We start from the raw sequence: 14,155 nt of genomic DNA on the forward strand, positions 1-14,155 counted from the left end.
CGAATGTTGCAGGGAGAGGGTAAAGTGTCAAGTGGAAGGAATGATTGTGTGTCAGTTTGGCATTCATTTTCCAAGGTGTATTTGGAGGGAAAAGTTACAGGACTTTTTTCGTGGCTCGCCCTCACCCCCCCCCCCACTCTTGGAACGCTGGATAATCCCTTGCCTGTCACCCCTTCCGCTCACCCCGCCTCGAAGCTTAAGTGCATCAGAGCTGGGCGCCTCCTTTTGGAACCATCTACCTGCCACTCTTCGCTCGACCTCCGACCTTCCCAAAGCTCATAAAACCCGTCTTTTTTGCCTCCTACACCGCTCGCCAAACTCCCTGAAGCCTCACCGTGGGATGTTTGGCTCTATATTAAATACATGAATAGATGCCTAGAGCAGTGGTCTTAAATCTGTGGTGAGGCCCCTCCTATCCCAGGTGAGTCTGGCTGATGTGATGCCCAGAGGGGGGCACACGGCTTGTTGGAATGAGAGGAACTGTGCTGCAATGAAAATACAAGCATTGTTGGCATTCATGAGCGGCTGCCAACAGTGTTGGCAACCAGTGGTCTACATACAAACACACAAACACACACAAATAAGTGTGTGTGTGTGTGTGTGTGTGTACATATACGACTGTACATTGCTATCTGTGATCCTACCTCCACCCCTTAGCCTCTCCGCCCCTCTGAGCGCCGGCTCCTTGCTGTGTTCCTACCCCTGGCCTGTAACCCCGCCTCCTTGCTGTCTGGACCCCTCTTTGGGCATCTCTGTTCTTCGTCCCTCTGCCTGCTGAAATATTCCCCTGCCTCTCTGTGGCCTTCTCCCTGCTCTTTACCTCCACGGTTCCTCTGGTCACCTTGCAGTTCCTTATCCCCCTCCCCCGTCCCATCTGTGAGCCCCTCCTCCTCCTCTGTGTTGCGCTCCTCTTTCTATTCCTTAGCCCCCATCCCCATCTCAGGTCGCCCCTTTGTCCGTCCACATCACTGTGGCCCCCCTTGTCTTCATCCCTGTGTGTCTTATTTCCTATTGCCCTGTGATTGCTGAACCCCGTCCCCGAGGCGCTCTCTATCTCTGATCCTTCCTCTTCCTTTAAGGGGTCCCCACCCTCCTCCTTGCTTGCCCCCACCCCGCCCCCTACCTCCCTGGACCTCTTTCAGTATACCGCTCTCTATTCTTTACGTCCGCTCCCTTTGGTGGTTTCGCTTCCCTTCTTGCCTTTGCCGCCCCCTCCCCCAGCGTGGTCTTCTGGTCCCTCTTCCCCCCACCCCCTCCCGCTTTGCTGCTGCAGGTCATGTGACGCCACGGTAGGTGCTTTGCAGCATCCTGCATCTTCCCCAGGACTGTCACATGTACCGCGCATCCCCCTCCTCCTCCTCCTGCTGCTGTTTGCTGATCCCGTTCCACTCACACCCTTCACACCATCCTCAGCACTGCACCGCCTGCATCTCTACCCGTGTCACCCGTGACCCCTCCCCACACCCCAACTCCCTGCGGTCTCCTGGTGCTCCCCTCTTCCTCTGCGCCACGTGCCTGGCAGCAGCAGTCCCTCAGGAGCCTGGCAGCACGGCACCTATCCCTCAGGAATTCACCCACAGCCGTGGCATGGGCCGCGGGGGGAGGTGAGTAGCAGCGCAGGCGCTGTTCTCCCCGCTACCTTAGCCTGGCCACTGCCTGTGGTTCTCCTTCGCGTGCCCTTCACCCTCACACCTTGGTTCCCGGGGTCCCATCTGCCCAGGCAGAGCCCTCCCTTCTCTGCCCGTCTGCTGACACGGGCGGAACACGTGCGTGTGTGTACTTCGCGATGCCCGCATGCAGTTAGCCTGCCGTGCCGAGGCGGCGCGTGCTTCGCCTGCATGCTGCCCGCTGTCTGGCATGCAGCTGCTCTCGTGGTGAGGTCTGCTTGTACTGATGTGCACCTGTGTCACAGCTGAGCCCGCGCTGTTGATGCTGCCCTGCGTCTTCCTTGGGTTGGCGACTTCCTGCCTCCCTGGTCCTGCTTGCGTGAACAACGCGGGGACGGCTAGAGCCGGCCGATGTGTAGGAGGTAAGCTTGCATGTGCAATGGCTGCCCCTCCCTGTCTCACAGGCGAGCTTGAACCACGCCTGTTCCTGATCTGCTTGTTTTACGTGTAAGGGAAAGGAAGAGTGATGATTACATCTAATTGTTTGCCCCTCCTCTCGACTTTGAGGTACTCTACTGTTTAAGATGAGTCTTTGAGGTCACGTACTTGCAAAATTGACTCCTTGCGGTCCCTTACTGTTGAGAAACCATCAATTTTCTAATTTCTTACTCTTGAGGGTGAGTCATTGGGGCCCCTTATTCCTCACTAGTTCTTGCGCTCCCCCATGCACCTTGAACTTGGCAAGGAGCCACTGGAGTTACTCTCCTTTAATGGTTTGCATCCGATGTCCCTTGCTCCTGAGGGTGGGCCACTAAGTTGCCTTATTCTCCGAATCATTGAGGGCCCGCCCTCTTGAGGGTGAGTCATTGGGGTCCCCTATTCCTGAACGTTAGCTCATTGTGGTCCATTATTCTTGAGGGTGAGATATCCATGACTTTACACTTAAAGGTGAGATCCCGGGGAACCTTAGTCTTGAGGGTGAGCTCGTGGGGCCAGTACTCCCACAATCCCAGTGGAACTTGAGTAAACCTCTACCGACCACTAAACCATACTAAAGCTGCGCCCCGCCACAGACCTTCAAAACTCTAATCCGTCCATGGTTGATAAGCCCCTGGTGACCTCACTGGTCCTCAAACCCCTCCTTCCAACTCATAGTTCAGTGCAGCACAAACCCCCGCTGCTGAGGTATAACCTCTGTGCCTTCCTACTGCCAATCTCAGTGCTCACGTTACCACCAAACTATAAGGACATTCACCTGGTTTATAGCACTCCATGCAGACAAGCCATTGGTGAAAGGATTGCACATCTGAATGTATGACTATTGCCTGGTGACCCTTAGCGGTCTCTTACTGTTTGAATGAGAACTTCAGGTTCCTACCTTTCAGGAGAGACTTTAGGGCTCACACTGCTATGACAAAATGTTGAGGTGCTTCACTTATAGGGGGTTGAACCCTTGAGGGCTTATACTGTTGGGGTGAGGCTATGAGCGCTCTCTGTCTTGGGGGATCTATGGAATTCGCTTGCTACTGGGGTAAGCTATTAAGATCTGTTTCATCGGCTGTGGACTCTTGAGGTACCTTACTGTTGGGTAAGGCAACTGAGATGCTTTCTATACTTCCAGGCATTGAGATACCCCTATTAGTGCTTAATCAGTGAGGTTCCATTGTGCTGCATGAGTATTTGAGGTCTCTTGCTGTTATGTTAATCACTCAAATTGGTTGCTGTTGGGGTGTGAGATTGAAATCCATCACTGAATGCCTTTTCCTTTCCTTCACAGGTTTCTCAGGGAGCCCTGGGCTACACCAGGATCAGCAATGCCTCTCCTGAGATGGCTCATGAGTGCCCCACGACGAGTCAGCCTCGGGTGCGTCTGCGTTACCTTCTCATGTCTGTGCTTGGCCGTTCTCTACCTGGTGTGCTTAGAGACAGGATTAATGCTCCAGGACAGCGTGATGCGGATGACACGCCAACGACCCCGTGTGGAAACCATGAAGACCCCCATCATGCAGATTCTCCGCAACACACACCCCACAACTGGCGAGAACACCAGCATGGCATACGCTAGTGGATCCAATGGCGTTCTCACAAATGTGACTTCTACGGCCAATCGTCACTACCCAGCAGCCCCTGAGAAAATGACAAGGAAGGCACCCGAGGCGTGGTGGGGTGGCTGGTTCCATGGTGTAACTCGCCTTTTCTCTGGGTTAATAGCTCTGTTTTCAGGGGGTCAACAGAAAACAGAGAGTGTCAGCTACTGGCGGGAATCCCCCAGGAGACCGTCTCACTGGGCTGTCTGGAATGAGAAGATGTCCTCTGGTCAACTGAATAAGCGGTTGCAGAAAGTCTTCCTCAACTACCGGGCCATGAACAAGTACAATGTAGTGCGGAGTGAGCAGAGCTGGGGCAGTGGCAAAGCATGGCCTGTTGGGAATGAGCTGCTCTGCCTGCTGAAGGAGAAGGCAAGGGTGGAGACACTCCAGGCCCACCTGGGACCCCTTGACACAGTAGAGTTGACGACATATCTCCCTATGAAAAACATCTCAGAAGAACTTGGGCCCTTGAAGAAATGTGCAGTGGTGTCTTCAGCTGGATCCATCCAGAAGTCCAACCTTGGTGCGGAAATAGGTAAGATACACTAGGAGTCCGCCTGTAAATGCTGACCTGTTGGCTGATCATGTCTAGGCCAACAAATATTATTATTATATTATGGTATTTCTTGAGCGCGTACTTAGCTTCGAGAAGCAACGGAGTGCTTTACAGTGGTATACAATACATATACACAACGGAGCTCTTTACGAAGGTATACAACAGTACAGATGCAAAAAGGAGCACTTTTCAGCAGTAACAAAAGAACATATATATGGAGGGGTAGGTTACAGAGGGGCACAGAGATTGGGTACAGCATTACAGGGTGTTGAAGAGGAGAGGCACCAACGGCGTCTAGTAAGTCAGGTGACATGGGCGGCGACGTGATGTGTTGAGGAGGAGAGACTATTTGAAGAGGTGTGTCTTGAGTTCTTTTCTAAATTGTAGGAGGGTGGGGCGAGTTTGATGTTGATAGGGAGGAGGTTCCATAGTCTTGGGGAGTAGGAAGAGACGGCTTGTTTTCTGGTCCTTTCCTTTATGCAGCAGCAGATTTCAAGTCCGCATGTTTCCTGGCTTCTGGTGGTGCGCTGTTCGCCGGAGATGCTGAGTTCCTCTGCGAGGTAGCTGGGTGACTTGAGGGCGACTGCCTTACAGATGATGCAGCAAGACTTGACAGTGATTTGTGGATGCAGTGGGAGCCAGTGAAGGTTGATGAGGGCCGGGGTGATGTGTTTGTATCTGCATAGACCCTTGATGAGGTGTGCCGCAATGTGTAGGACACTTTGCAGAGGCACGCAGGAGGCCTTCAAGGAGCGCATTGCCCCCATCCAGGTGGGATAGGACAGTTGTTCTAAAGCTGTCTGGTGGGGGGGGGGCTTGACTTTCCACAGGAGGGAGAGCTGCTACCAAACTGAATAAATACCTTAGTACTGCTAAGCCACTCACTGCTGTTCCCATGCTGGGAGCCGGACATTACTCTACCATTTCACCTGAATCCTAACATGCACCACCTCTTGCCTTCCCAGCGGTACGACCCAAACGCAGGTCTCCCAGGGTACATGGACCTTAACCTAAATCACTGCCTCAGATCCAGCACCGATGGCCAGACACTGCTCTGCCAGTCGGTTAGGACAAGACATTCAGCACACCCTAAACCGTGGACAAGAGCCCCCCCTTACAGGATTACTATAGTTGCAGAGTAGAATAGGGTGGCGTTGAAGCTCAGAACTTCTCGATCACATGTCCAGAAAAATGACAATTATGGATGTCTCTTACTTGATTACAAACATCAACACGTTTTATGATTTCTTTTATGCTATAATTATGTATTTTTATAGAATGAACCTTGTTCAGGAGGAACGTAGCACTGTGCACGCCATAGACTAGAGCAAACAATGATAATAAGATTTTAACAAGTCATCAAGAAAACATCAGTAGTAATTACCACAGTACAAACTACAGATGGGAGTGTGCAGAAGATAGCCGAAATCTAGGTTGCACCAAAGTGTTGTTGGAAGAGCAAGGTCTTCAGTCCTTTACTAAACTCAAGGCAATTCGGAGCAGTCTGAATTGCTACCCGAATGGTGTTCCAGAGGACTGGAGTGTAGCATGAGATGGACTGTTTCCTAATTTCCTCCTGCAATCTGCAGTAGTTTCCAGTCTGGTGTTTTACCGCTAGATAACCATGTGCTCATAAAGCCTATAATCCCAAAATGGTAACTATGTGTACACCTTACCCCTATAAGGCCCGGCTAGAAAGGCCTACGTACTTTTCCCCTAAGGGAAACCCAGGAATAAAGACACAGACACCAGGGGTTCGAATAACATACTTTATTTTATGTAGAGCGTGTGTGTGTGTGCGCGTGTTAGAGTTGTTGATTAGGCAATTCAGCCCACCAAGGGCTGGATAGAATGTTGCAGAAAAAGGAAAAGAAAACAAAGGAACAGAACTCGCTGCCGAAGAATGGGCTTGGCAGGCGGGAAAAGAATGCAAGGGTTTTGAAAAAGGGTAAACACCTTAGAGAATGGGTAGAGTAGAGCAGAGAAGAAAAAAGGAAGAAACAAGAATGGGAAGTGGAAGAAAGGTGGGGAGAGAAAAGGAAATAACTCCCTGGTGTTGCAGCGGTCTTGAGCAATCTTCCAGGGCCTAAGGAACTTTTTCATGCCGCACTGCGTGTGGCAGGCGCCCCTCTTAGTAACAGTGGGCCCGGGCTGTGGATCTGCGTGATTTTTCCATCACGGAAAAGTCTGTGATGGAAAAGGTCGCATGGGAAATGTACGCACCACCAAAAGTTCATACATTTCTCATGCAAACAAATACTACAAATCACTACATACCCACACCCCCACCCACACCCACAACACACCCCCCACCCACACCCTCAACACACCCACAATCCCAACATAAACAAACCCTACTTACCTTTTCTTCACGTTGTGTCCCTTCGGGAACCGTCGCTGCAGGGACCATTCCTTTTGTTTTTTACTGACAGCTGCAAGGTTTTCCCCCGCAACCCCTGCGCACTATACTGTAAAGTATACGGGCTGCGGAGGACACCCCCGCACCCACCTGCTTTTTTTGTTTTTTTTCTCGTGTGTGCTGCAGGGCTGTCCCCCTCAACACTCCGCTCACTATACCACACAGTATAGCGCCGCAGGCTCCTTTTCTTTTTTTTCTTTTTTTTTACGGGCAGCTGCAAAGTTTTCCCCCGCAACCCCCGCTCACTATACTGTGAAGTATACGGACTGCAGGGGACACCCCCACAGCCCCCACTTTTTTTTTTCTCGGGTGTGCTGCAGGGCTGATCCCCGCAACACCCCGCTCACTATACCACACAGTATAGTGAGCGGGGTGTTGCGGGGGACACCCCAGTATCCCCCATTTTTTTACTTACCTATAATGCATGTCACTAAAGGTTCGAACTTTTAGTGTTCGGACCTTTGGTGGTATGCATTTTCGGACTTTTTTTTACAGTCAGACTTTTTTTTCTTGGTCCGATCGTACATTTCCCAGGCTGTATGGCCGGAGAAGCCCGGACACTCACAGGGCCATGTCACCTGTGGGGCAACCCGGATGAGTCCATCCAGGGATATCATTTAAGGAGGTCGCCAGGGGTCACACCTGTGACCCCTGAGGTCTCCCTTGCTACCCCTGTAGTCTCCCTTGCTGCCCGTTTTGTATTTTTTTTTACATTGTAGCTCCTGGGCTGTGGCCAGTGCAATGTGGCTCTTTGTTTCTGGAGTGGCTGGCATTTTTGTTGAGGCCTCTTAAAAAAACAGGGAGTTTCACATGTGTAACATTTTGACCCGTGACCCTAAATAAGAAAGAATAGGAATAACAAATAATTTGTCTTTCTGTAATTCTATACAATGCTAGGTGAAAGGTTGTGTTTTATCGCTTCCCATGATGTCACTTTGGGGTGGGGTCAAATGACATGACTTCCTGTGATGTCATCAGAGGTCAATGGCCATGTGATGTCACTTCCTCTACCCCTGGCATTTTGGTGAAATTATGTCCCTGGGTCCATCTACATTATATGGCTACAGGCAGCATTTGTGGTGGTGCCTCGGTTGAAGAGCTGCCCCGAGTGGACCATAGAAATCCTCTCAGGTCGTGCATGCCAGGCAGCCTGGGAGGAAAAGAGCGTCCTGCAGCGGTGAAAGTAAGTCACAAGCTGCACCATAAGGGAGCCCGGTGAAGCCTGGTGATGAAAAGCCCCAGGCTTCCACTGTAAAGCTTCCTGGGGGAAGAGAAGCAGCTGGTCCCCTGTGTCCCTTTGATGCAATGCAGAAATGTAGAGGTGGTGGGCCCGAAGACTCGAGAGGCTGCAGGCACGTCAGTGAGCAGGACGGCACCCCAATGACAACATGGATACCACCTGGATTTAAGATGGCACCTCAGGGTGTGCAGTGGCATGGACGGCCCCCAAGGGCATGGGCACTCACCCAGAAGATGGCAAAAGTGGCCACCCTGAAGATGTGACTGGGCCGTGGGTCACTGCAGTGATGTTGGGCTATGGGGCCCGTCAATATCAGATGTTCTGTAGGGACATAGTGATGAGTGCGGGCGAGCCCTCACCCACTCATGGGGCCGCCCAAAGGCATTTTGAGGCACAGGCTTGGAGCAGTGATTTCGGGTGACCCCACGTGGCTGACGGGGCCTCCAAGAAGGAAGAACAATGGGACCAGGCCCCAAGACCATTAAGGGGAAGGGGCAGGTCCCTTACCCAGCCACACTCTAACTTCTGAACCCATATGCATGCATTAGTAATGGCCGAACCCCAAACCCTCACCCATAATGATAGGCTCACAACTTGTTTCAAGTGTTGGCAATAAAAGGCCGTAGGATTTTATTGTACAGATATGGGTTATGACAATAACAATATCACATATCATTATGGTATCATACTTTTGGGCACCGGGTCCTGAGGTTACCCCCTCGGACCCGTGCCGCCACACACGGGCAGGTTGCCGGCTGGTCGTGTTCTCCCAAGAGTATGCCCTAGAGACACCCCCTGTGAGTGAGTGTTGTATTGATTTCCCAAAAGAAATGCTCCATGCCCTGGCTCATCGTGGAGAAAAAGATCTGGGTTGCCCAGTGTAATGGCTGGGTGTTTTATGAAACCCAGTCCTCTTGTCATACAGAATCTCTCTATAGTCTTGTTCAGTTTTCTTCTGGATATGTCTATAGATTTGTAGCAGTTGGCCCCTAGCCATTTCTTTCTTGGTAAGATGGCTGAGAAGTATATTTCGGTACCCCTCCAATTGTGCGAAATGCCTGCTAGGGAGGAGCAAATTTCTTCTCATAGGATGCGTCTGGTTGTGTTGACTAGGTCGTTGCCCCCTAGGTGAATGATCAGGAAATTCTGGGGGGTCCCTGTATGTCACCAGTTCTGTTATTGTTTCGTGGACGTCCGCCCAACATAGGCCATTGTATCCCCACCATGAAGTAATGGAATTTCTGAAAGGTGGCCCTTCTTTAGTCTCTTCTGCCCATCTGCCTGTCCTGAAAACGAATGAGTGACCAACTAATCATGCTGATCGGAGTGTGGTCCTCAATTCGCCTGTCGTTCTGTGGTGGTGGGAGGTAGGGAAAAGAAAGACATTTTTTAGGGTGGATGGTTATATCAATTTTCTGTCTGATATATCTTTTATAACAGTCTGACTTCCATCCCCCTATGTTTTTTAGTAGTTGCGGAGCTAAACCTCCTTGCCATGCTGCAGTGGCGGCACCTATCCTGAAGGAATGCGTGCCAAACTGTTTGGGATCCCACCCTGCTCTGCTGATTGCTTTTATCAGCACTCCATTAAATTGGTAGCGGTTTAGGGCCGATGCATCCTTGTGGATTAACCCCCCCCCCCCACTTTGGGTCGTTGTGCGTAATAGAGGTTGGTGATGCAGACTGGGCAGTTTGTTGCCTCACCGATGCAACAAATATTGTTGGTTCTTTTTGCACCCGTTTTCGATTGTTGCATTTCTATGTTAATACTCTCTTGTCTCACCCTGATTTCCATGACGCCCAGGCCGTTTGTGGCCTTGGTGCTGGAGCGATGAGCTCTCCTACCCGGAAAGCCCCGAAGTAGGTTAAAAAAAATGTTTTAAATAACATTATCTCGTATGGGTGCCAACATATGGCTTCTAAATGGCTTGCTATCTGCAACAGTTTGCTGAAATCAAGGGGTCAGCGTGTGTCCACTTGCGGACCCTCTATTCTGCCCTATCCCTTCATTGCATAAGAGATGAGGGCGTTCTGAGTGGGGTCTGAATCGCCCCGTATTTTTATAAAGTATGAAATTGCCACCAGGTGTCTTTTAGCCCAATCCCTCTTGAAACCTTGTTCCTGGGCCCATTTTAAAAATACTTCTATATCTTTAATAGTTATTAGTTCTATGTGGTTTACACCTGTGGCTTTAAATACTGTTTGCAAACACTTACTGTACTGTGTTGCCGTGGTGCTTGTCACCGCCCTTTCTGCCATCTCCGTCAGGAAGCCTGTGAGGTTGTTGGCACCCGTTGTTGATGTGCCTGATTCTTGTTGGGCATCCCGGCCTGGGCTCTCTGGCGCAGGCGTTGATGCCAATGTGTTGCTGGCACCCCTTTTAGAGGTGCCTGCTTTGTATTGGTCAACCCGGTCTGCACTGTCTGGTGCTGGCGTTGATGCCGATGTGTTGTTGGTACCCGATTTAGAGGTGCCTGGTTTTCGTTGGGCATCCCGGCCTGTGCTCTCTGGCATTGGCGTTGATGCCGTTATTCTTGTCTTCCCATTATTGCCCAGGATTCTGCTGGTATTGGCGTCATCTGTTCTTGGGCGTGCAGCGCTAGCTCTCGGAATCTTGTCCACTGGAAACAAGATAAGGCATCAGCAATGTTATTATCTGCCACTGAAATGTGCTTGGCTTTGAGGACAATGTTTCCTTGTAATGTGACTGTTGTAATGGCTCGTAAAACCTTTAATACTAAAGGGCATTTCGTAGACCTTTTGTTTATGGAGCCCACTACAGCCATGTTATCACACCAGATCAAAAGTTCCGTGTTCGCTAGTCGCCTGCCCCAGATGTGTAATGTTAGCCAGATGGGGAATATTTCTAGTAGGGTGATGTTTCTTGTCCACCCTGCTGCTTGCCATGAATTGGGCCAGTGTCCTGCCACCCATTCAGAGTCTAGTATGGCTCCAAACCCCTTGCTCCCAGCTGCGTCGGTGTATAGGACCCTGTTTGACCGGGCATTTAAAGGCGTTCGCCAAAGTAAAGACCCGTTGAAATCTCTGAGGAATTTTCCCATGTTTCCAGGTCCTGTTTCACCTCTCTGCCTAGCCGGATATGAAAGTGTGGTTTGGTGAGAGATTTGATTTTGAACTCCAAGCTTCTGGAAAATATCCTCCCTTGAGGTATTATTTTGGATGCGAAATTGAGGCTGCCTGCTAAGGATTGTATTTCCTTTACAGTCCCCTTTTCTCTCATTATAAGATTTTGTATTTTTGCCAGGAGTTCTGATATTTTTGTTTTGGGGATTCTGCAGAGTCCCTTTGCTGAGTCTATTTCGATGCCCAGAAAAATTATGTTTGTGTCTGGTTTGGTGTTTTTTTCCTTCGCTAGGGGAATTCCCCACTGCGCGGCCATGTGCTCTAGTTTTGCTAAAGCCCGGCCGCATTCCTTGGAGTTTGGTGGCCCTATGACCATGAAGTCATCTAGATAATGTACTATTTTTGTCCCCGGTCTCTGCTTTAGGAAAGCCCATTGAAAAAAGGAACTGAATTGTTAAAATAGTGCACAGGATACTGCGCACCGCATGGGGAGGCATCTATATACGTAGAATTTGTTGTTAAAAGTGAAACCTAGCCACCGCTGTGACTCTGGGTGGACTGGCAGAAGTCTGAAAGCAGATTCGATGTCCAACTTGGCCATCAAGGCGTTTCAGCCGCACTCTTGTATGAGCCTTACCGCCTCTTGGAAATGCGTGTAAGATACTGCGGATTCTATGTGTGGGAAATGCCGTCGTTTAAAGACTGGCCTTTAGGGTAGGATAGGTGGTGGATTAGTCTCATTTTCCCAGGTTCTTTTTTGGGGACCAGGCCTAGTGGAGATATTAAAAAATTCCTTTAGGGGCATGGCGTCCCAGGGACCTGCTACCCTGCCCAGTTGCAGTTCTTTCTTGATTTTGGTTTCCACTATCTGGGGGTTGTCCCTGGCTGACTTTAGGTTCATCGGGATGTATTGTGACCCAGTGCCCTTAAATGGGATGACAAACCCTTTGGTGAAACCCTGCGATATTATCCTGCTGGTTTCCTAGTATGGGTAGCTGTTTAGGGAGTCCCTGAAATTGCCCGGGTTGAGGGGCGTTCGTCCTGGTTCTAAAACTGGGATATCATTCTTTCTTGGCTGGTAGTCTGGTGCAGTTGCTTGCTGCATGGTCGCCGTTGCAGTTTGTGCAGGCGTGTTTGTACCAGCATTCTTTGCCCCATGTACACTGGTTTGTCCCAAAATATCTGCATGGGATGTTGTATTTGACAGCCTGCTGTTTGTTCTGTCTGGCATTATATTTAGCCGCCCAAGGCTGGTTCTTCCGAAAGGGCTGCTCCCCTTATTTGGATTTATCATTGTCATGGGATTTGCTTACTTGTGAAATTTTGCTATTTTTGGAAGAAAAATGCATGCTATCTTCTTCCTGGGGAGGTTCGTGTTGAGGGTGTATAAATCGTTCTGGACTTCATCCCACTCAATAGCCAGCCTTTCTGACATGCTCCTACTAAATCTGATGTCGTATGCAAGCCATGTCTTCCCCCTCTGCGTTACTTTTACTTCCCTTATTTTATCAACGTATGCCCAGATCTTCCTACCGTCCATGGGGAATTTTTCTTCATATATTGTTGCTAAAATGGCAAAAGCCTGTAACCAGTTGTCCCAGTTTTGTTCGACCTGGGAGTTTCTGGCAATAGCTTTCTCTTCTAGTTTTTTGGGGTCTCTGAAAGCGTCTTTCCCTTTGCGCTGTGCTTCTATTAGGGAAAAGATTTCTATAAATTCTTTGGCCCATATGGCTTCTTTGATTGTGGTATCAATGTTCCATGCCAGGCATCTTTTGTATCTATTTAATATCTCTGTTTGGAAAGATTTCATTTTTTGTTCTAATTGCGCATTACAGATTGTTACAATGTCAGTTGTATTGCTGCCGGTTGTCCCTGTCGCGCCCGTGTTGTCTGTGCCTGGTGTTGTCCATGCTTTTAGGGCACCTGTTGGATCAGTTGCTGGAGTTGTGGAGGCTGTTGTATTTATAGGTGTGGGCGCTATTGGCAACTGCTGTACTTGCTGTGACGGGATTGTTATCAGTAGTGTTGACAACCATTATACTAGGTTCTATTGCGATGGGGGGGTTTGGGGGTTCCCTTGTGGGCGGCATCTGTTTCCCCCTTATTTCTACCATTAGTTGCTGTAATTCCGCTACATTCTCGCATAGTTTTGACAATTTTTTGGTACCTTTTCTGGCATCTTCAGAAATGTTTCTTCTTTTTAATGGTGCAGAAACCTCATCGTGGCTGGGTGGGCTGGTAATTCCTTCCCTGGGTAGGCCGTACATGTTTTCTCTAACCCATGCCCATCCGTAGTGCTCTGCCGCTCCAATGGCTACTAGCAGTTGTGGTGATGTGGGCTTCTGCGCCGGTTTTGAAAGTGCCCGTGTTTTCCGTTTGGGCCCCATGTTTTTATATGCCTGTTATAGGGAAAAGAAAAAGGGGTTGTATCAAGGAGTTAAATCGTTATCGGCGAGTTCTTTGCACCTGTTCTATTTGCTGCCCGTGCTGGGTAACTGCTGACTGGTGCCTTCTTGCCCGGTTTCAGAAAATTGGGCAGCCCCCAGGCTTGATTAACTGGATTTAAATAATTGGTTTCGCTGTGAGGTCGCCCTGCAATATTACAGAAATTATTTTAATTCTGCAGTCTTTGGGCCCGCCGAGCTTGGAACTGTGTTCGTCAGCTCTGCGTGGCTGTCAAGCAAAGACGAGCTCCCAGGCTGGTTTGTGATTCTGGTTTGTGTTATCTTGCCCCGTCTGTCTTATAACGCGGGAGTTCCGGCGTTATAAGACAGATAAACAATAAATTGTATCTTTTTTGGACATAGATGTCTATTTATCCTCCCTCGTAGCCCCAGCGCGATGGCTCAACTGTAAAGTGTTGAATCGGAAGCCGTCCGCGCCGTGCTGGTCGAGTGCCGCTTCTCTTTCGTTCGCACTGGTTTTGGGGATGATTCCGTGGCACGCGTCTTTGTTTGTTTTGTTTTAGACAGGCTCGCCGCTCGCTTTTCGTTCTATGCCGAAAATGTTGACGTTGACAGCGTCCGCGCTGGGATTCGGTTGCCGCTTCTTACTTCGTTAAAGCTGCATGAATTGCTTTGAACAGTACAATGTTCAGGAAGGAAAAAAACAATGCGATGTAAAGCGAACTTCAAAGATTTGCTAAAGAAGCAAGACGAT

At 49.7% G+C, this 14,155-nt stretch overlaps 1 protein-coding gene across 3 annotated transcripts in view; it reads left to right on the forward strand.

Annotated features, from left to right (window-relative positions):
- The first annotated feature begins 739 nt into the window (after nucleotides 1-739).
- The window catches only part of LOC138568282 (beta-galactoside alpha-2,6-sialyltransferase 1-like), a 196,571-nt gene continuing 183,155 nt past the window's right edge, over nucleotides 740-14,155 (forward strand). The window contains exons 1-2 of one of the 3 annotated variants that reach the window (XM_069646433.1): nucleotides 740-2,029; nucleotides 3,385-4,232. In XM_069646433.1, the coding sequence (XP_069502534.1) occupies nucleotides 2,019-2,029; nucleotides 3,385-4,232 (859 nt within the window). In that variant the 5' untranslated portion in view covers nucleotides 740-2,018. Of the gene's footprint in view, nucleotides 2,030-3,384; nucleotides 4,233-14,155 lie in introns of those variants that run through there. The other 2 variants (XM_069646432.1, XM_069646434.1) reach the window with 2 other exon arrangements.

Source organism: Ambystoma mexicanum, chromosome 1p (assembly GCF_040938575.1).
Source record: "Ambystoma mexicanum isolate Mex_15411 chromosome 1p, UKY_AmexF1_1, whole genome shotgun sequence".
Taxonomy (NCBI): domain Eukaryota; kingdom Metazoa; phylum Chordata; class Amphibia; order Caudata; family Ambystomatidae; genus Ambystoma; species Ambystoma mexicanum.